Source organism: Leuresthes tenuis, unplaced genomic scaffold (assembly GCF_036924035.1).
Source record: "Leuresthes tenuis unplaced genomic scaffold, fLeuTen1.0.hap1 SCAF_9, whole genome shotgun sequence".
Lineage (NCBI taxonomy): Eukaryota > Metazoa > Chordata > Actinopteri > Atheriniformes > Atherinopsidae > Leuresthes > Leuresthes tenuis.
Window position 1 is genome coordinate 33,206,374 of NW_027325363.1, and position 24,122 is coordinate 33,230,495.

Consider the following 24,122-nt stretch of genomic DNA (forward strand, 5'->3'; position numbering starts at 1 on the left):
ACCTTCTATACTTTCATTACCCCCTACCCGAACCAGGGTTTGTATCCCCACTCCGCTATGACTAGTGTGCAGTTGGTGAGAAGCTGGGGTAGCTTGTGGTTGTGGAAAAAAAGATGGTTGTTGTGGTGTGAGAAGCAGTGATGGCTGGCATTAGGGGAGTGACTCTGGGACGCCAGTGATCACGGTCTAGCCTCCTGGAGGTGTCGTGCCCAACAAGATGAAACACAGATGAAAGGAGGTTCCCACCTGATGACCCCAATGACATGTTGGTCAGCACTGCTCACTGGTCTCTATAGGGATTATAGGGAATTATTCACTGAGTCATGATCCATTTTTTCTTTAGCACAAGTTTCTCGTGTATACCTTGAATCCAAATTTAGCCTAGGTAGTAACTGCTGTGGCAGGGCAGCTGACAACAAGGGAAAGACCGTGTGACAGATTGGAAGGACAGCTGACAGGAGGCAAAGACCCCAAAGGTGCTGCCATGTGCTAGCAATCCATGGTAGCAGTAGCGAGGCCTAGCAGCTTTGTTACAACCAGCATAAGCTACAACTAAACTAAGGAGAGTACCCCTAGGGTCAGCGAGAGCAGAGGCGTAAAATGACTCACAGGGCAGACTACATGGCAATTGACACTGGAACGAACATGACAATGAGGTGGAGATTTGACTCAGTGAAGATAGGGGCAGCGAGAAGGAAATAAGCTCCAGATTTGTCAGTCAGAGGCCCTAAAATGCATCAGGGAAGAAAGATATGTGGTAAAAGAAGGGCAATGTGGCCGCATCAATCAGTACTTTTTAAGAAGTCAATCATGTAAGTCGGATGAAGTCCAGCAGCAGGTAGAAAACCACAGTCCGAAGGATATCAATAACACAGCTACGGAGATGGAGGAGAAGGTTCTAAGAAGGGATGCAGCTGATACTGAGGTGAATAGGCCAGTCAGAGAGAGAAATGTGGAGCAGAAAGCTAGAGTTAAGTGGCCTAGGGCCAATGACAACAAAGAATGGGAGACAGTCTATAAAGATTTGTCGATAAAATTAGATAGGTTAGGAGGAAATGCAAGTGATAGGCTAGAGAAGATGGGAGATATGATTTACTCCTTTGGTGTAGAAAGATTTGGGGTTCAAGATAGAAAGAGGGTTGAAAGAGTACATTTAGACGGCAAAGGAAGATGGATTAATTGGTTAAGGGAAGAAGAAACTTAAGAAAGCAGTGGAAAAGAGCTACAGAAGAAGAGAGGGAGGGTATTGATGTTTTGCAGGAAGAATTGAGAAGTAGACGAGCAATACTCAGAAGGGCTGAATATCTTAGGAAAAAGAGAAAGAAGAAAGAATATGTTAGGACTGCGTATTACAGGGACCCGTTCAAGTTTGTTAAAGGGTTGTTTAATCAGGAAAAGGGAGGGCAGCTTAAGGCAACAAAGTCAGAGGTGGCAGAGTATCTAAGAAATACATATTCCGATCTTGAGCAGTGTAGAGTAGTAGATCTTCCACCTGACATGCCACCATTAGGAGAGATGGCACATAAGATGGATGTTAGACCACCTAGGTGGAAAGAGGTTGAGGAGGTAGTCAGGCGTGCAAAGGCTTTGTCGGCCCCAGGGCCAAATGGAATCCCCTACAGGGTTTATAACAGTGCACTTGATATCCTAAAGTTTTTGTGGAGGCAATTAAGAATAGTTTGGAAGAAACAGTTTATTCCTAGAGCACGGCGTAGGGCAGACTCCAGGAACATTTCCAAAAGGCCTCCAAAGTCCAAAGTCTCTTCTAAAGAAGAGCAATCAATGGCAATGGGGGGTAATATTGGACTCAGACCTGAACAGCCACATTAAATCAATAACATCAGCAGCTTTTTACCATCGAAAAACATTGGCAGAATCAAAGAAATAGTGTCTAACTAGACTTAGAAAGACTAATCCATGCGTTTGTCTCCAGCAGATTAGACTACTGTAACGGTGTGCTCACTGGGCTCTCTAAACAAGCTGTAATACAGTCGCAGTACATCCAGAATGCTGCTGCTTGAGTCCTGACTAGAACCAGGAAATATGACCATATTAGTCCAGTGCTCAGGTCTCCGCACCGGCTTCCTGTCGCTCAGAGAATAGACTTTAAAACAGCTCTGCTCGTGTACAAGTCTCTTCATGGTCTAGCGCCAAAGTACACCTCTGACATTTTAGAGCCATATGAACCAACTCGGGCTCTGAGAACCTCAGGGAGGGGTCTCCTGCTGGTGCCCAGAGTCAGGACTAAACAAGGTGAGGCTGCGTTTCACTTTTATGCTCCAAAAGGCTTCCAGAAGATGTGAGACAGGCCTCAACTCTGATAATGTTTAAATCTAGACTGAAAACGGTTCTATTTAGCTGTGCATATGACAACTGAAAGTATTTCATCTGCACTCTTTGCTTTTAATTGAATTAGTTAAGGATTATTTTTATTTTTTAAGGATTTTATTTGCCTATACAAATAAAATATTTATCTATAGATATATATACACATGGGTTGTACAAAATGGAAAAATAAATAAATAAATACATTTAAAAAAAACTAGCCAAATTATTTTTCAGATTCGGCAACAGAGAGCTGGCCAATCCTTCTTTGATGCATAGTGTCTTTGCATTTTTTTTTGCTAACTCTTGCTGGAACATTTCCTTCAAATATCATTTTTTTTCCAGGCTGCACGGTGGTGCACCATTCTCTCACAGCACATAACAGAGTGTTCCCGGTTAGAATCCTGGCTGTTGCCTTACTGTGTGGAGTTTGCATGTTCTACCTGTGCATACATGGGTTCTCTCCAGGCTTCCTCCCACTACCCAAAAACACACAAGGCAGGTTAATTGGTGTCTCTAAATTGACCATATATGTGCATGCATGAGTGAGTGTGCATGGTTGTTTGTCTTTGTGTTGCCCTGCGATAGACTGGCATCCTGTCCAGGGTGTAACCTGCTTCTCGCCCCATGACAATTGGGAAAGGCTCTAGGCTACATGCAACCCTGAGTTGGATTGAGCGAGTAAAAAACATGGATGGATGGACAAAGTTTATTCACTGGGATTTTATATCCCATGAGGCTGGCGTTGACGTGAGATGCAAAGCTAGTTTTAACATTCTAAGAGGTTGAATGCAAGACAGAAAAAAGACAACAGGGCTCAGAAATAGAGGCTGAACAGAGGAAGTGGTGCGAAATTCAAAAATGTGTTTTTCAGTTGGTAGTGACTTCAGATACACAAACATGCTTTCTACCACATAATCCCACCCACCTCCACCAAAACATGTCTGCTTGAAACAACAAATATGAAAACTAATAGCAGTAAGCTATGGGATGCTGTCAAACCTTCTTTTTGTCAAAATCAGATCCTTTATGTCAAGATTCGAATACAACTACTGTGGTGGAAACTGGCTTTCCCGACCCACAAGATCTAATCCTATATTATAGTAAAAATCAAGTCTGTTACCCTTGGCCCTTTGTCGGGCTTTGTAACACATGTTTGATCAATTTTCAGGTAAATGTTTTGCATTATATCAGAGTGGTAGCATATCTTAAATTATCAATGAAACCTTGAACACATATTGAAGTGTTTGAAATTTACCTCCCCACGAATTTAGAAATGAGTGGAGACAAACAAAGCAAAGTTACTAAGATCAAGAGGTAGAGACCAAAAACAGTGAATCCTTTATATACATATTCACACAGTGTTACTGTGATGAAATAATAAACAACAATAACAAAAATGCTGCTTCTTGAATATATCTACATCTCTGCTGTACACACATTAAAGTTAAAATTACTCTATATTCTGAGGATTGTTATAGGATTAGCTCTCCCCTACACATCAAAGTTGCAGATTAAAAATCTAAATATATACATTTGTATGCAAGTTTTAAAAATAAAATGATCTTCACAGCCTCTGAAATGTGCCGGCTAATACAATTTCTATACAGTGGCATTGTATTTTTTTCTTTTAGGTTGGTGTGTCGATTTACTTCTCTATTTAACATATATACATAATCATAGTTTGAGTGAGACAAAAGCATGCTATATGACACAAGAAGAGGAATAGAAAACAATTGTAAAAACACATTAAATAATTTACTTCTAACCTATTTTTTCTGGAGACACTGTACATGAACGAGGAGGAGCAAGAGCACACTTGCACAGGTCTGGAAACCATTGAGAAAAAACCCATATAGATGAGATCACAAGAAGCATATTTGACTCATGCTACTTGCTTCCCTTAAGCTGTGGGCTGCTTGAATGTAATCCAGGAAGTATAGTATGAGAATATATATTCAAGTAGGCCAAGCAAAGATTTAAAACAATGTAATTGCTGGTTTGAATTATGATTTTTTTTTTTTAGCTTGGTTTGTTTTCTTTTCGTTTGAATAGTCTTTTTTTCCACATTCTCTCAGTTCTCTCTTTGAACTAGTTGAAGGAAAAGCAAGCAGAAGAGACCTCTTATTGTAATGAGTACAGGCTCCGAGGAAGACTGGATGTTGCCTGCAATAAGCTACCAGAGGCCCTTTCCTGTAGTACTTGTTCACAATCTGGGTCTGATTGGGTCAGTTTTAACACTTATGAGATGGCACACAAACAGCTTTAGCCTTAGCTTTTTATGGAAGTGAACATACTAGTATTGTCACTAGATGTCAAGAGATATTCGGTCTTAACCTAAGAATCATATACGAAGGATCATACAGATAAGCATACCAGTTAGAATCTCTACATCAGCATCACTGTTCCAACGATTAATAAATAATGTAATTTAAACGGACCTCCATCGCATGTGACAGTCGCTGATGTGGCGTAGTTACACTGCTAAGCTATCTATTTGTTATGTTCAAAATGGCAAATTCGTTCACTGGATCCTCAGCACAGCCAAATCGATTACTTACACTGTCTGGAGAAGCTGCAAGGGACAACAATTTTAACAGGCTACTGTGTTTCCATTGTGTTGACCCCAAATATGTGGTTAAGTTGGAATTATCATTTATGAGACTACCCCATCAACATATTCTCATGAAAGGGTTCGTATGGAAACGTACAAAAAGTTATGTACATATTTTCGTGCATTATCCTACGAATATCCAATGACACGAGCGACCGGTGCGCATGTCCAGTTCCCTGCAGTGAAAAATGGCTTCCATTCATTTCAGCTATTGAACACGGCCCTTTCCGTCGGCGAAACAGAGTGGCAGGAATCATGTCTAAATTAGCATATTTTTATGTTTTCATAATATAGCTTTTCTCACGACATAAATATACACGTTAGGGTTATATTTATACTGTTGGTATACTGAAGAATATGCAGATGACGCCCCCTACAGGTGTCCCACAGGTGATGGTAGAATAGGTCAAGGGCTTTCCTAAACTGTTTACAACTGGTCTGTAGCCCATTTTGTTTCTGCTCTGTAAGCCTTCAAAAGTGTCTCAGGTTCAAGGTTCAAAGGTCACCTCTGAGGAGCAGGAGCTGCCCACAATTTTCATACTGACATATGTTACTCCCTAATTCAAGACCTTTCCAATGATGTCTTCACTTTAGTCCTACACCAAAGTTTAATTTTCATCTTGCTCCAAGGCAAAGCCCTTTGAGGTGTAATTTCTCAGACCCTTATTAAGACCAAGCTGGATTAAATGTTTTAAGGGGTAATCAGTGGCCACATGTGTTCAAAATATTGACGTCTGCTTAATACACTGTCAAACTTTTAAAATCCCTTTCCCCAGGCTGACAGGATGGTCCAAGATGACCAAGACTTCAGTATATTGTAGTGCCAACACGTGTCTGGATATGCAGTTTTAACTTTTGTTTACATAACTTTACAATGTTGTTTATTAGCGATGCCGTGAAGATGATGAAGGGATTTCCATACACTTCGATCTTGCAGTAAATTCAGCTAGCCTGGGTCTCATTATATTTGCTCCACCCTGTCCAAACTGTGTAAGTTTAGCTCAAAATAGAACTGGTGTCTGAAGCTGTTTATTTGTTGGAGCAACCTATTTAATGATCATTTTTATTCTCTTTTATCCCTGACCATTTTTATCTGTTTTGATTTATTTATCCATGATTCCTTATTTATTGTTGAAATTAACTGCACTGATCTCCAAACGGTGGATGTGTGAAACACAATTTTGTTTTTATGTGACGCATGAGAATGACAAACAAAACCTATATTTTATTTGTTTATATATTAGCTGTCCGTGAATACATCCTCCTGTAAATATAATTATTCCGGCTCTCTCCATTGGCCTCGGCGCTCTGATTCGATGCAGAAGATGTCAGTGGGCAGTGATCTTTCAGGGTGCGCGGTTGTTCATCCAAAACAAACTTAATTCTCCATTGCCTGCGTGTATTTCAGCAGCGAAGCCGGAACAAAAGCAAATTAAAACAAACAAACAAAAAAGTAGCCTATAATGATTAGTGTGACGTTTGCGGAAGATACAGCGATAATATCGTCCTTAGTAATCACCATAGCAACGTTCAAAACAAAAAGAAACTTTACAGGTTAATAACTAACAAACTAAAGCTTGCATACATTCCCTGAAGGAAGATTGTAAAAATAAAAAGTTAATTTTTCGCCAATGTATTATAATGTTGAAACCATTTTTAAATGTTTATTTTCCTTTGTGAATAAAAGGCGTCAGCCCTGACTTCAGGCTTTGCACAGGCGCACTGGTCGCTCATGTTGATGGATGTTCGTAGGATTATGTACGAAAATCTGTGCATAACTTTTTGTACGTTTTCATACGAACTATGGGTGAGAGCAGCCTGGCCCCATTAATGTGGCTGGAAGACAAAGCCTATCTTAAAGCAGAGACAGCCTGCCAACATGACATAGTGACTAAAACAGCATAGCGAAATGGACAAAAATAAGACCCAGATTGTGAAGAACAAAGACTATGAGACAACAAAAGAGGTTTTAGTTATAACTGATCACCATTTAAGTTCCATGTATAGAGAGCAAATATCACATCGGAACACTGGATGACATATTTTAGGTCAGAGAAGCGTCTGTGTTTGCCTTCGTGAAGTTAAAAGTTCAATAGTTCTTCATGTTATGTGCAAGTATTTAAACTCTTAGGGCCAAATGATCTCAACAGCAAAACGAAGAAACAACAAAAAAAACACCATCAACCTAAAAAAAAAGAAAGAAAAATTAAAAACATTGATCTAATCTACTACACAACGTGAGCATTCAGTTTCATTGTGCCACCCAGATAAAGCAGTGAACTTCTAAGAGGAAACCTGACCCTTTCCACATCGACTGAGAAAGATTCAAAGAGAGAAGGATGTTCAGTCATTGCTATTTTGGGGCCTCATGTATAAACAGTCATCATGTGCAAAACAGCACATATACTTGTTTTACAGCATATTTACAATGTTGCATATATCTTACCATTAATGTCCCTGCTGTGCACTTAATTGATTTATTTTTTTTAAATCATTTTTGGATTTGTGCATCCCTTTTTCCAAATCACCATAAAAATGTAGTCCAAATGTCTTCTGCATCAATTTTTTTTTCATATAATCTAAATCACAGATTGTACATTTATTACCTCGTACACCTCATATTGTTTGTCTTGCATAAGATGAACACCTATCCATCTCAATTTCTGAAATATTCTAAAAGCCCATCTGGGATGCTTCTTTTTGTCCACTCGTGTTAATGACCTGCTGCCAATTCACAGTGTTTTCATTCATGAATTTTTTGTGTGTTTAGTAATTTATTTATAAGCTTGACAAAAGGTTCCTAGTCTTCTCGTCTTCTTCTTTTTGCCTGTCCCTACTTTTTAAAAACACGTTCCTGGTATAAAATTCACAATTTGTAAGAAAAAAAAAATCCATCATATATGGTGTCTTTGCATTGTTCTAAATAAAAGATAGTGTTGGCATGTTTGGCAAATCATTATATCTGTCTTTATTTAGTTTTTACACAGGGTGCCTCTCGTCCGGTGGAAAGTGGAAGAGGCTCCAGCCCCGCACAATCCTGAACTGGATAAAGCGGGTATAGAAAATGAATGGATGGACAGTGTCCTGAGTATATATATATATATATATATATATATATTTTTTTTTTAGTGATGGGGTCAAATGTTTTTGCCCCGACATTAGACAAAGATGCCATGTTGCTGGTGTTAGAGTAAATGACTGAATCTTTGAAGACTGTGAAATGATTAGATGGCTGTTCAACATGGAAAGATACCAGCATTAAATATTAAGTATTTTGTATCTGTAATAGTGAAAACAAAATGTCTGTAATGAATACTGCAAATATTGTGGAATCTGTTTGAAGCTAAATATATACATTTTGTCCACTTCGGCGGAAGAACTCTAAAATCATTGACAAAAAAACATGAGCTATGAAGCGTGAATGAGTCTGGAAAATGTTGTGATGGCAGGCTGTTGATGCTGCCTGCAAGGTTTATCTTCCAATCATGCAGGAACTACTTTGTTTTCAAAAATACCATTTTGACATTTCTGTCCATACATGCCTGGGCATAATGTAACAATTGTGCATATAATTACTAGTACGTATAAATCCAAAAACTTTCAAATTTGCACATAACCTGATTTTCTTTGCATGATTTATACATGAGACTAAGCCTAAACCCCTTAAACATGAGTGTGGGCAGTTGGGCTGCTTGTAATGCTAAATTTCAAGGAAAAAAAAGAAAACAATAATTTTAAATAATAAAATTAAATCAACATAATAATAAACCTAAAACAGTGTTTGTTCTTTTTATATCAAAATGGAGATTCAGTAGCATGTACAAACACAATTACACTGATTGTCTTAGTAAGAAGCAAACTGGATTTGGGAGGGTCAGATGGTTAATATAATAATAACGTGGGAATAGCCAAAACTGTATGGTAAGTAAACCCTCCATTTCTCACCATAAAGCAAGTATCAGTGGATTTCGCTCGATATATCGGCACAAATACATCAGACCTGTGAGTCCTGTTCTCCAGTGAAAAACTACGTAGATGATGGAAGATGTTTGATGTGTTCTTGTTCCCAGTTTAGCAGCTTGTCAGTCGGGAAAGAGGATGACACACCAGCAGCTATTCCCACACCAGCGGAGATGGAGGCATTTCAGAAGGCTGAGCCACTGTGGAGCTGTTTAGAAGCAGGCCAACATATGACTGAGGTTAAATTTAGATATTTACCTATCAATTAGCTCAAGACATTTGGTAAGTGTAATAATTACTTATGTACTACTTGTATTTCACAAATAATAGAAAAATGTACTAACATTCATTCTCACACCCAACTATACACATCAGATACCCTTCAATGCCCAGAGTACTGTTAAACTTTTTATTTCTTCATGTGCTGTAGATCAGTCCCCTTTGTGTAAATATGCTTATGGAGTACTATTAGTGATGCCAAAGACTCCTGACCAAGCATCATTATGGCTACATTCACACTGCAGAAAAAAGTGGCCAAAATCTTAATTTTTCTGCCCATTTGTGACCCATATATGATATTTTTATGACAGACTCAGGCCACTTTCATTTTTGGTCCTAAATCTGATACACATCACCTTTTTCAAAGCAACCTCAGTCTGAACAGTCAAGTCGCATTTCATTCAACTTTGACATAATTGAAGTGAGACAGATGTCACAATTCTGCATCAGAGGAGGGGTGTGGCAGGATCAAATGTAAACAATGGACGAAACAAGCATGGAAGATGGAGCTAGTCAGTGGAAAGAAAGAGAGGATTTGGACTTAAATTAAAATCCTCTGTATTTTTTTTTGCTCCGATTGCTCAACAACTTCAGAATTGATACAACACACGCTGACATGTGTAACATCTATATTTACGTTACGTCTTATTCTGTGCATGCGGGCCACTTCAGGCTGTAGAACGTTCATACTGTAGTCTGACAGTGGTCGCATTTAAATTATAATGTCAACAACCATGCAAAAAAATTGCATCTCAGCAAAAAATCGGAATTGAACATTAGGACCTGCAGTGTGAACATAGCCTATGTGACAAGTTAAGAATGAGAATGATTTTCAATGTGTTTACAAGATTACAGCAATATGCTAGTTTTAGAGTATAATGTGGAACAAAAATGTACAATTAACATTCAGTTTACATTTCCTTCTCTCTCTGTTTTTTAAAACCACATATACACAAACACAATGCAAAGAAAAGAAGAACATCTGGTGCACCTTCCTGCACCGTAGACAAAATAGCTTTAAGTTTAAATTATCATAGTTTGTTCACATTATATAATTATAGGACGACTACTAATAATAGTGTTGATAACATTTATCATAATTCTATTATCATCAATGGATCAACATGAAAATGTAATATTTTATAATATGGTTAATGTACTGTAAAATCTGATGCTGTTGCAACCTAATGAAGATGGTGTCATCATATTCGTAAGGAAAAACAATTAATGGAATTACTAACTTTAAAGATACAACACCATATCAGTGGAAAATAACACTAGGTCAAAAGTCATACTTTGTTTGGACCAATTATTAGCAATGACATGCAAAAGTAAGAGAGCAGTAAAAACTTGAAGCGCCACAAAGTTCTCAAAAATTTGGCGAATATCTTTTCATCAACAGTCATATAACACTGACACCATTGAAATGCACAGTAGCGCAAGAGAGTATGTGAATTTCTTTAGAATTTTCTATTTTCTAAATTTATTTCTGAATAAATTTGATTAAACATGATCAAATGTTTACCCTAATCCTGTTATAAATAAAATAAGATAATCCATTCTAAAAGGTCAAAATATAAGTCTTTATTGCTAAACTGACTGATTTATTTACAGTGGTTAGCACTTCCTCACGGGAAGATGGTTCGGAAGGTTCTGGGTGGAATTAAAATATGTTTTCCATAAGTATATTTTCTTTAAGCTTCCTTCAATAGTCATAACACATGCACATTAGGTTAACTGATCATTTTTAATTCGCTGATTCTGTGATGGATGTCCAAATTGTATGACATTTTTTGCCCCCTGACCTTTTTCAGTCCAAACTCTACTACTCAGCCTTGCTGAAATGCACAATCTTACCTATTACCTATTGAGGAAATGAAGTGTTAAAAAAAGACACAAAAGTCTGAACTCTTAATTTGTATATTGAAAATATTACTTTCATTTTAATGTAAAGCATAAGATCTTACAAACTTTTTAATTTCATGCCAATACAAAAAGGAAAAATGGTCTTTATTCCCCCATCTAACTAGATGATTGTCTACTATGAAGAAAATAAAAACCTTCCTGCATTGAACACATCAGTCCATGTGTCATGTGTGCTAAGAAAGTCTCTTTTCACCTTGCTTGTCTTTTTCCTAGCTCCCCATGCTTGCAGTTACTGTTACAGCCAAATTCCCCACAAAGCTGCTGTTATCCAAACACTCTTTAAAACTGCAACCAAAAAGTGGCCGAATAAATCTGCATATCATTCCACAGTCTCTCTTGAGGAACTTTCCCTTTGCTGCTTGGATCTTGACAAAAACTCCCAATGTACATATGTTGAGGGCAACATATATCCAGTTGCTCAAGCTATATATACATGCAAGACAATTAGAATGCCAGAAGCAACAGAAAGAGCACAATGCACCACATCAGACCATAAACACAACACTGCTTCAGCCACAGAGAGACCTTTATCCTGTGGGGGAATAATCAACTGTTTGTTGCCAGTTGTTTTTGGTCCTTTAAAAAAAGTATTAGAGAGGAAGTCTGAAATGTCTATTTTAATGCAGCTGCAGCAACTAGACAAAAAAAAAAAAAAATTTCATAATGAATAGACAAAAAAATAGATGGAATAAAAGAGCTAGGGAGAGAAAAAGAGGTGCTCCCTAAATTGAGCATGGAGCATAATCTTCACAGTAGATTGCAAAGATCAAACAGTCAATCATGATCAAAAGGCTGGTGACTATTTCTCTACATGATAAAACGGGTTCAGCTAACTTGTCCAAATGAAATGGACGTCTTTATTTCATTCAAATCAAATTTATCCAAAATTTCAGTTATGCAAGTCGCAAAAGTATGTGAACCTCAAGGATTATTAGTCAAACAGAGTTGGAAATTAGGATCAGAGACTCAAATCTAAGGGATGGCAATGAGGTCTGGTTAGGCACCCATTTTACAGTCAGATCATGTCCAAATGAAGAAATGTTTGGAGAAAGGAACAACTTAATTCCATAGTAGCAACCTTATACTTTAGTATAATCTTAGCTAAATTCTTCTAATCTGATGTGAAGAACTGATGGACTAGCGTATATTTACCCCTTATAGATATGTCATATTGGATTGCGCAACAAATGACCAACAATAATATGTTGTCTAATTTCTTGAAAATCTGATCAGAATTTAAGTCATAATTATACAGAAATAAAAAGAATTCTCCAAGTCGAATTCAAACATTTTCAAGTATTTCTGTACATGAAAAATTTGTTTGGCTCATTTATCATAGCTTAGGACAAAAATGGAACCAAATTACTATTCTAAGATGTTTCAATTTTATATAAATTAAAGATCCTCTCACCTGATGAAGCTTTTGAAAGCAGCTGATTGAGGGTTAATGCAGAGTGGAACCCGGCTCCCCTTTTGCTGTTCCAAAATGAACTGATGGATGATCTCTATGAGGGAAGCATGAATTAGCATTAGTCACTTATTTCAAACAAAACTCATAGTCCTGTCTTTGATTATTTAAAATAAATATGTAATAGATAGGGCTCAAGTGTCTTATTTTGATCATTTCCATTACTATCAGTGTTCCAAAATGCACTTCACAGAGCACCTATTCCTTTGTCAACACCACTACAATTTTGTTACTAATTTAGCAACTTTATTTCTTCCCTTTTTCAATATGACAATCCTCAAGACAGAAAAGAGGAGTTGTTGAACACATTTTGGTAATTTGAAGTACAGGATATCAAGTTTAACTTAAAGTGGACATGGCATGACTGCTTCCAGTCATTTATTTTTTAATATTGGGTCCCTCTAAATTAACTCTTCATCTATCATAACTCTTTCTCAAGAGTGGATTTTGGGGAAGCTTCTGATTGGTTGAATTCCTGCAGGCTTGCTGAGGGGCAGGGGAGAAGATCTTGGTGACCCATGAATGGCATTACTGTAGTCAACAGTTTAACAGATAAGCCAGAAAACAATGTATTGCATGCAATGGGACCTTAAGAAAACTATAAAAATATTAACAAGACAGAGGGAGAAATTAAATAAAGTATTTCGAATATGATTTACAAGTAGTTAGAAAAGGGCTGACACTCTTCCCCCCAGATGGGAAAAGGACTCCCCAACATTAGTAGCCTACCCCAGCAGGACAGGGCTAAAAAGGGCTCAAAGAACATGACAAGGTGCCTTAACTCTTCACCTAACCTACAATCTTCCCAGATGTTTGATGGAATCTGACAGCATCTGTAGAAAGCAATCTCAATCCACAGATACCCCATCCCACAACTAAAATGGGGCACAAAGGATCTACTGCAAACGTCAGTACCAGACACTCAAAGACACTCAGAAGTTCTTTGTCCATGCCTTAACCGGTTTGGTCAGAGCTCTTTTGGCGTTATGAGGAGGACTAACACAGTAAAGGTAGGTGGTAATAATGTTATGGTAGACTGGTGTAGTTTCACATTCCACATATACCAGCTCATGTTGGCTTCCACTGAGGACAGTAGTTCAACAGTGTGTCAACTGTACATTTAACAAGTTTACAAGAGAAGAAACTGTATACGGCACAGCTAATAAACATATTTAGTGTACCTGTCTGATGACACTAGAACATGATTTTGATTGGTTTGCAGTAAAGTATTGCCTAAAGTTTGCCAAATCAGTTTATTTTCAAAAAAGGAATAGTGATATCATAATGAACTTAGGATAACCAGCCCACAGCAGTGTGTTCAGAAAAAAAACCATTTAGGTAATAAGAGAAATTCTATCACTGAGGGTTAAACATTTCAAAAGGTGAAGTAGGTAGTAGGTATGCCCACCACCTAGAAAGGGTAACATCAGAAAGAAAAATAGATACATTTTGAAAAAAAAAACTTACCTTTGACCTGTCTCACGGAGCTCAGGTTCTTCTCAAAGCCATCATCAAACTTAGGATTTGTGACAGGCTCAAAGTCACTGGTGTAAACACGGCCAGAGGATGTGGTGTAGCAGCATTTGCACATGCATGTGTGGTAGCGCAGTCGACCCTCATCCAGGTAAGGGTGAGCCAAGGCATCCTTGGCTGAAATCCTCTTTGCCTAGAGACCAAGTGCATTAGTTAGATGTGTTTCAAAGACAATTAGCTGTATTTTATATATACTCCTTAGTCTCAGAATGTGTGTGAAAATGATTTTGAAAAAGAAAAGTATACAGAAAAAAAAGGTAAATATTTCAATAAATAACTGCAAATAAATCAATGGTTATTTGTAGCACATGACATAATACACCATCTAATAATTTATAAAATAAAAAAAAAAAGGCTGATGCAGTTTGGGGAAAAAACTAAGCACAGAGGAAAAGTAGCAGTCAAATGCTGCAAATCACATTCACTTGGTGAAATGAACTATTAATGTAGGACTTTTCTCATCTACTTCACCACTCAAATTGCTATTACACAACAAGCCTAACTCACTCACTCACTTACTTACTTACAAGTCTACATAGTGTTACAAGCGACTCAGTGCACTTTCTCTAACACGCACATTCACATGGATGGAGGTATTGAAGGCCTAGTTGGGTCAGTGTCTTGCCCAAAGACACTGTGACAGGCGTCTGGTGAAGGCTGGTATCGAACCATCAACTCTCTCCTTTAAAAGAGGTGGCCACACTTGCTAATCAAGGGCAGTTGTAGGACGAGTGGGCATCTACCAATGAAAGGTTTTGGCAGTTTGCTGGTTGCAAGCCTCTTAGCTCTAAAAAGTAAACATGGCAGCACTGCCATCCAAATGTCCTTTGGATGGATGAGACCAAGCTGGAGACTTTTGGCCATAATGAACATCACTACGCTTAGTGCAAACAAAAATCATGACACACACACACACACACACATAAAATAAAAGATAATTATCATAACTACAAAAAATACATATTGCTAGTTTGAACAAAACGACTTTTAAAATGCATGTAAACATCTTAGTCTGACATAAATCAGCCAAAATTGAGCTTGTCAGGCTAACAAACCAAGATAATGCAGTTGGGCAATTCCCAATAAATTCCAAATAAACCTACTTTCATTCACATACACTATATTGCCAAATAATTTGCTCATTTGCCTTTACACGCAAACTTAAACTTAAGTGACTTAAGTGAACTAAGGGGCCAAGCTCAGCTCCTAAAAAACAACCCCACCCCACATCCCCCCTCCACCAAAGTTTACACTTGGCACAATGTGTCTCCACTGCTCTAGAGTCTAGTGGTGGCGTGCTTTACATCACTGCATCCAACGCTTTGCATCGCACTTGGTGATGTATGGCTTGGATGCAACTGCACAGCCATGGAAACCCATTCCATTTATCTCTCTATGCACTGTTCTTGAGCTAATCTGAATGCCACATGAAGTTTGGAGGTCTGTAGCAATTGACTCTGCACAAAGTTGGCCACCTCTGCGCACTATGCACCTCAGCATCCACTGACCCCGCTCTGTCATTTTGTCATTTTCTGGCTTACTACTTCGTGGCTGAGTTGCTGTCGTTCTCAGTCGCTTCCACTTTGTTATAATATCACTGACAGTTGACTGAAATATTTAGTAGCGAGGAAATTTCATGACTGGACATTGTTGACATCACACTGGAATTCACTGAGCTCCTGACAGCGACCCATTCTTTCACTAATGTTTGTAGAAGATGTCTGTATGCCCTTGTGCTTGAATGTATGCACCTGTAGCCATGGAAGTGATTGAAACACCTGAATTTAACTATTTGGATGGGTGAGTGAATATTTTTGGCAGTATAGTGTATATGGCTGTTATTTCTGCCAGACGTGTTAGAAATTGTTACTGAAAACCAGCCATTAGGTCTACCTGTCAACTCATGGTTGCTGTAAGCATTTCCAGTATGCCACTGTGCTCTAGTAAAATGCTGATTTCATAACTGCAGCACCATTTGAAAAAATTACCATTAAAGTCTATGCAGTGAATTTGGCAATACTTAAATTTCAAATTATCTCCAAATGAAACTTAGAAAGGGGGGGATTTCTAGAAAGTTTTCTCACACAGATTCCAATCCAATTCACACATACTGGGGCTTGGAAGATGATACAAGTAAATAACAGTCAAGCTAATTTGACTTATTTTTGTTGTATAAATAATGACTGAGGCATCTTACTTTCAGACCTAGTAAAGACCAGATTTTTATTTTATTCTGTTCTGACCAATAAAACCTTAGAAGTGAAAGCAAGTGCACTTCTTTTCCAAGTGATGGTTCTTGAAATCAAGACCCATCTTTCAAAATGTCCATACAAAAAAGCCCTGTATAACTTGGTTACATTTATGCTTACTAGGGTGTAGACCACGTTTTTCTGGTGGCTGACGGCTTTGCTTTGCGGTAAGACGTATTGCATCACTTCCTGTTGCTTTGTGTGTGCACTGTGACAGTTCTCGCTCTTCTTGAACTACTAATAATCACCTTATTTCTCCCTATAATTTACACATCTTGCATAGTTAACTCTATCCCATACTTGTTATATTCTAACGCTCACTCTTACAGATCTTTAGTTTTTATTTTTCACTTTTTAGCGGTGTGTCTGGTTCTCTAGCTTAGCATAGCTACCAGTTCTCTTCCTCTATCTCCTGCTTTCACCTGCTCCGTGTGTCAGATGTTTAGTTACTCCTCTGCCTCCTTTAGTGGTAATGGTACATGTAACAAATGTAGTCTTTTTGTAGTTTTGGAGGCAAGGTTATCTGAATTGGAAGCTCGGCTCTGCACTGTTGAAAACCACCCGATAGCGAGCCAGGCCCCTTTAGTCAGTGCGGAGCCACCTAGCGTAGCTAGCTCTGTTAGTCATCCCCGAGCAGATCCCGAGCAGCCGGGACTTAAGAGTGGCTGGGTGACTGTCAGGAACAGGAGTCATAGTCCTAAAGTCAAGCCCGTGGTTCACCATCAACCTGTCCACGTTTCAAATAGATTTTCTCCACTCAGCGACACACCCGCTGAGGACAAAACCCTGGTAATTGGCAGCTCTATAGTCAGAAACGTGGCATTAGAGACACCAGCGACCATAGTCAAATGCATTCCAGGGGCCAGAGCGGGCGACATAGAATCCTATTTAAAACTGCTGGCTAAGGATAAGCGTAAATACGGTAAAATAGTTATTCACGTCGGCGGTAATGACACCCGGTTACGCCAATCGGAGGTCACTAAAATTAATGTTGCATCGGTGTGTAATTTTGCCAAAACAATGTCGGACTCCGTAGTTTTCTTTGGACCCCTGCCAAATCTGACCAGTGATGACATGTTTAGCCGCATGTCCTCATTCAATCGCTGGTTGTCTAGATGGTGTCCAGCAAACAACGTGGGCTACATAGATAATTGGCAATCTTTCTGGAGAAAACCTGGTCTGATGAGGAGAGACGGCATCCATCCCACTTTGGAAGGAGCGGCTCTCATTTCTAGAAATATGGACGAATTTATTAGTCATCCAAAAACATGACAACCCAGGGTTGAGACCAGGATGCAGAGTTGTAGTCTTACACACTTCTCTGCGGCTTCCCACCTGATGCTGCCCCCCCCTCAATCAAAAAACACAAAAGGAGCAAATCCTCTTGTGCAAAAAAAATTTAAAACAAAAACTTTAACTGAACAAAAACATCAAACTATTAAATGTGGTTTGCTGAATATTAGATCTCTCCCTTTGAAGTCTCTGTTAGTGAATGATTTGATTTGTGATCATCATATTGATATATTTTGTCTTACAGAAACCTGGCTGCAGCAGGAGGATCATGTTAGCATTAATGAATCAACTCCCTCTGACTATTTAAATGTTCATGTTCCTAGAACCACAGGTAGAGGAGGAGGAGTGGCAGCTATCTTCAGATCAGGGTTACTAATCAGTCCTAGACCCAAGATTAGTTTTAGCTCTTTTGAATCTCTGATTCTCAGTTTTTCCCACCCAAAGTGGAAATCACAAAAACCTCTTGTGTTTGTTGTTGTGTATCGTCCACCTGGCCCTTATTCTGAGTTTCTCTCTGAATTCTCAGAGTTTTTATCCCAGTTAGTGCTGAGTACAGATAAAGTCATTGTAGTGGGTGACTTTAATATTCATGTAGATGTTGAAAATGACAGCCTAAATATTAACTTTAATTCTATATTAGACTCTATTGGATTTTCTCAAAGTGTTCACAGACCTACTCACTGCCTTAATCATACCATTGACCTTGTGCTGACTTATGGCATTGAGAGTGAACAGTTAACAGTGTTCCCTCATAACCCTGTCTTGTCTGACCATTTTTTAATAACTTTTGAATTTACATTACTTGACTACACGGTTTCTGAGAAGAATTCTACATATAGAAGGTGTCTGTCAGAGAATGCTGTAACCAGATTTAAAGAGTTGATTTCATCATCCTTTTCTTCACTGCCATGTGCTGATATGACACAGGATGGCTACCTAAATTTTACTCCAGTAGAACTTGACTCTCTTGTTGACAGCACTACAGCTTCAATGCGTACAACACTGGACAATGTTGCCCCTCTGAAAAGGAAGGTAATCAGTCAGAAGAGCTTGGCTCCTTGGTATAATTCACAGCTGTGTGCGTTAAAGCAGACTGCAAGAAAGCTGGAGAGACAGTGGCGTTCCTCTAATTTAGAAGAGTCTCAATTAGTCTGGAAAGATAGTTTAATAACGTATAAGAAAGCACTTCGTAAAGCTAGAACTGCTTATTATTCATTATTGATAGAAGAGAATAAGAATAATCCCAGGTTTCTTTTCAGCACTGTTGCCAGGCTGACAAAGAGTCCGAGCTCTGTTGAGCCATGTATTCCTTTAACTCTCAGCAGTGATGATTTCATGAGATTCTTCATCAATAAAATTGTTTCTATCAGAGAGAAGATTAATGGAATCCTTCCCATTATTATCACTGATGTATCATCAAGTAGAGGAGCTTTAGAAGTATCTTTCGAACCTGAATTGTATTTAGACAGCTTCTGTCCAGTTGATCTTTCTGAGCTAACAACAGCAATAGTCTCTTCTAAACCATCAACTTGTATGTTAGACCCAATCCCAACCAGACTGTTCAAGGAGGTTTTCCCCTTAATTGACAATTCCATATTGGATTTGATCAAACGGTCTTTGTTGATAGGATATGTACCTCAGACTTTTAAGGTTGCTGTAATTAAACCTTTACTTAAAAAACCTACTCTTGATTCAGAAGTGTTGGCTAATTATCGACCTATATCCAATCTCCCTTTTTTGTCCAAAGTTCTTGAAAAAATAGTTGCAGTTCAACTTTGTGATCATTTACATAGAAATAATCTGTTTGAAGAGTTTCAGTCAGGATTCAGAGTGCGTCATAGCACAGAAACGGCACTGGTGAAAGTTACCAATGATCTCCTGTTAGCTTCTGATAGCGGACTTGTCCTGTTGGATCTCAGTGCTGCATTTGATACGATCGATCACAGCATTCTGTTACAGAGACTTGAACATGTTATTGGGATTAAAGGAACTGCATTAGGCTGGTTTAAGTCATATTTATCTGATAGATTCCAGTTTGTTCTTGTAAATGAAGAATCTTCCTCACACGTTGGAGTAAGTCATGGAGTTCCTCAGGGTTCTGTGCTTGGACCGATTCTTTTTACTTTATACATGCTTCCATTAGGTAACATTATCAGACAGCATGGCATAAATTTCCATTGTTATGCTGATGATACTCAGCTGTACTTATCTATGAAACCAGATGAAACCAACAGGTTGGTCAGACAACAAGCCTGTCTTAAAGACATAAAGACCTGGATGACTCAGAACTGTCTGCTTTTAAATTCAGACAAAACTGAAGTTGTTCTCTTTGGACCTGAGCGCTTCAGGGAGAAATTGTCTAGTTATATAGTTACTCTAGATGGTATTTCCTTGGCTTCTAGTTCTACAGTGAGGAACCTTGGAGTTATTTTTGACCAGAATTTATCATTTGACGCACATATAAAACTGGTTTCTAGGACTGCCTTCTTTCACCTTCGTAATATTGCTAAAATCAGGAACATCCTGTCTCAGGGTGATGCAGAGAAACTAGTTCATGCATTTGTTACTTCAAGATTGGACTACTGTAATTCCTTATTATTGGGCTGTCCCACATATTCTCTGAAAAGCCTCCAGCTGATCCAAAATGCTGCAGCCAGAGTTCTGATGAGAACTAACAGGAGAGATCATGTTTCTCCAGTTTTAGCTTCTCTTCATTGGCTCCCTGTTAAATTCAGAATAGAATTTAAGATTCTTCTTCTCACATATAAAGTTCTTAATGACCGAGCTCCATCATATCTTAAAGATTTAATTGTAAGATATTTTCCTAACAGAGCACTTCGCTCCCAAACTGCAGGTTTACTTGTTGTTCCCAGAGTTTCTAAAAGTAGAATGGGAGGCAGAGCCTTCAGTTATCAGGCCCCTCTCTTGTGGAATAAGCTGCCAGTAAATGTCCAGGAAGCAGACACCCTTTCCACTTATAAGATTAGGCTTAAAACTTTCCTTTTTGATAAAGCTTATAGTTAGGGATGGCTCAGGTAATCCTGAAACATCCCATAGTTAAGCTGCTATAGGCTTAGACTGCTGGGGGACCTCATCTGTCACACCTTTCCTCACTTTGCTCTCTTTTTCCCCCTGTTTAATTTCAAAATTGATTTTATGTACATGTGACATGTGACATTATTGTGGTTATTAACTTGTGTTTCCCTGTTCCAACAGATATCCTTTGAATGGCGTTATGATGTTTTTTCCCCCTCTTTTCCCTCTTTTCTGTCTTCTCAAACCCCAGCTGGTCAAGGCGGATGGTCACCCTTCCTGAGTCTGGTTCTGCCAGAGGTTTCTTCCTGTTAAAAGGGAGTCGTTCCTTTCCACAGTTGCCACAGGCACGCTCAGGACGGGAGATTGGACTGAAGACACATTTCGGTGCAATCTGTTGGTTTCCTTAGCTAGGATATTATTTTTGAATTGGCTCCATATGAATTAATTGGATTATGATTACAATGAATTGAATTCCAATTGGCTTGAATTGGACTATATTACTTAAGTGCCTTGAGATGACAATTGTTGTAATCTGGCGCTATATAAATAAAATTGAATTGAATTGAATTGAATTAATGTGATAGGCCTTAGTTCTAGTTAATATCAAAGATCAGAATGTATAGTGTCCAAAAACAAATCCAGCTGTGAACAGTAGATGTATATGTCTCTCCCTTATAAGACTATTTGATATGCATCTAGATTAATGGGATATGATCTAGTTTAGGCACAATATATTGTTAAACAGAACAATTTGATTTGAGTTGATGCAATTCAAATGTGAATTGATGCAGTCTTAATTAGAATAGAATAGAAAAATACTTTAGTCATCCCTCAGTGGGGGGAATTCAAATTTGTCAAGTAGCTCAAAAAAATTATAGAAAAATTATAAATATTTACAATGATTGTGTATTAGATGACAACAACAACAATAATAATAACAATAATACTAATAATAATAATCAATGACTAAATAAATAAATTTGAGAAGAACATGTCAGCAGTCACTATTAAAAAGCCTTATGGCTGTGGGGACAAAGGACCTCCTGAACCTCTCAGTCCTGCAGCACAGTGAGATGAGCCTCTCACTGCAGCTGCTCCTCTGACCTGCCAGGATGCTGTGGAGATGATGTCTATTATTCTCCAAAAACAGAATATGATTCCTCCTCATCTGTTGCTCCACCACAGCACTGAGAGGGTCCAGCTCCCTGCCTATCACAGAACTGGCCTTTGTCACCAGTTTGTCCTGGCGCCAACAGTTTTTGTCAGTAGTGCAACTCCCCCAGCAGACAAAAGCATAGAACAGTGCACTCTCAATGATGGCGCGATAAAACATGCACATCATGTCATTGCAGACATTGAAGGACCTGAGCCGTCTCAGGAAGAAGAGACGGCTCTGGCCCCTCCTGTACACTGCTTCTATGTTGGCAACCACTCCAGTTTATTATCCAGCACCACCCCCAGGTATTTGCAGGTCGGAACAGTCTCCATCTCCCTTCCATCAATGCAGACTAACTGGTATGGAGTTTTAGATCTCCTTAAGTCCACCACCAGCTCTTTGGTTTTGGTAGTGTTCAGAGGAAGATTTTTTTATTTTTTTTAGGTCCAGCCATTGAAGGACTCCACAAGGTCCCTGTACACCTTCTCCTGTCCACCGTGCACACATGCCACAACAGCCGTATCATCAGAATGCTTCTGTATGTGGCAGGACTCTGAGTTGTATCTGAAGTCCGATGTGTGCAGGGTGAAAAGAAAAGGAGCAAAAAAAACAGTACCCTGCGGAGCCCCAATACTGCATTCCAGTGTTCCAGAAACACATCTCCCCATCCTGACAAACTGTGGTCTGCCAGTCTATAGTCTATAATCCACAATGTCAGGGAGGGGGCCACACCCATACCTAGAAGTTTGTCTTTCAGTATGGGAGGCCGTATGGTGTTGAAGGCACTGGAGAAGTCAAAGAACATGATTCTCACATATGAACCAGGCACATCCAGATAAGCATATGCCCATTGCAGCATGTACAGAATCGTGTCTTTCACTTCTATGTTTTTCTGGTAGGCAAACTGGAGGGGGTCAAGATCCTCAGCAACCTGCAATCTCATGCGACAAACAAGGAGTCTCTCCAAGGTCTTCATGATATGAGCTGTCAAAGATGTCTGCAGTCATTCAGCTGTTACCAATTAATGTGTTCTATTAATGTGGTATTGGTTAGCTACCTTAAAACAGACTTTTAAATGACCAGAGAATATCAAGTATTTTTTTTATACTTAGTATGAGAGGGGGAGGGGATTTGATAGTTCAACTTGTTTGACTTGTTTGATTTTGTTCTCTATTTTGATCTTGCACATACAATATTTTCACTGTCAATCATACTGTAAATCTTCAGCTTTAAATCAGTCAATAGACGTTGTAATAACAATTGACCTCACTGTGGCTCTGTATCTGTATTAGTATCTATGGGTTCATTATCATGTACTACTTGTCATGCAACCAGTGCACTTCACCGGTGCTCTCAATACCAGGGCCGTACGCAGGGCCCAAAAAATACTGAGGTCATGAGTCAGAACTTCTAATCGGGTTCAGGAGCATGCTCCCCTGGAAATTTTTTTCATTCCGTTATTTAAATCTGGCCATTTTCAGAGTCTTAAAGAAACAAAAATAACATCATAATGACTTTTAGGCTTTTTTATTTAGTTTGTGATCAGAGAACATCAGACTCATCCTAAATTATTTGCAAATGAGTCCCATTGAAAAACTGGAGAATGAATTTCATCAAATGGATTAGGAATAAAAAGGAATGAATTGTCCTGGGACAGAGGGATAATATGTACAACTGTTTCGTATTTCCTTCAGTATTTAAAATAGATACCCAAGCTCTATTACACGATCATGTTGATGATAGTGCCTAAACTGTTCACCCTTGTTAAGGAAAACTGTCACAGTCTATGTTCTGACAGTTTGTTTTTCATGTCACAGTTTATGTTTTATTAGTCACGTTTTCAGGTTCTGTTCTGGTCATGTTTTTCCCCTGCCACCTAGTTTCACTCACGTCACCTGCTTCATTGTTCACAGCTGCACCGTATTCACTGATCACTCCCTCCACAGTATTTAGCCTCCTGGTTTCCTTTCATTCACTGCAGAATCCTCACTATCCCTTCATGCCTAGCCACGGAAAGATAAGTCTGGTTTTGCCTCATAGCCATAGTCCTGTCTTGTTTTGTCATAGTCCTGTACATAGTTATTTTATTCACTGTCATAGTCTTGTTTCATTTTCTTAGTTAAGTATTTTTGATCCGGCTCTGCCGCGCTTTGTTTTTGCCTTTGCTCCCTGTTCTTGTGTTGTTTTGGAATAAACCTTTTTTTTAACCTAAAGAGCTGCATCTGGGTCCTACCTCTCCACCAGTTCATGACAAAAGCCAGCTTTTGAACACAATTCTATTAT

The 24,122-nt window shown here is 38.7% G+C and overlaps 1 protein-coding gene across 2 annotated transcripts in view; it reads right to left on the minus strand.

The window, feature by feature from the left end:
• Positions 1-3,643: 3,643 nt before the first annotated feature.
• The window catches only part of nlk2 (nemo-like kinase, type 2), a 41,477-nt gene continuing 20,998 nt past the window's right edge, over positions 3,644-24,122 (minus strand). Inside the window, exons 9-12 of one of the 2 annotated variants that reach the window (XR_011917161.1) lie at positions 14,040-14,238; positions 12,516-12,609; positions 4,663-9,107; positions 3,644-4,595 (exon numbers count right to left, since the gene is read on the minus strand). Coding sequence is in view for 1 of the 2 variants with exons in the window: in XM_072393133.1 (XP_072249234.1) it covers positions 9,053-9,107; positions 12,516-12,609; positions 14,040-14,238 (348 nt within the window). In the remaining variant the exon portion in view is untranslated. Of the gene's footprint in view, positions 9,108-12,515; positions 12,610-14,039; positions 14,239-24,122 lie in introns of both variants that reach the window. The other variant, XM_072393133.1, reaches the window with a different exon arrangement.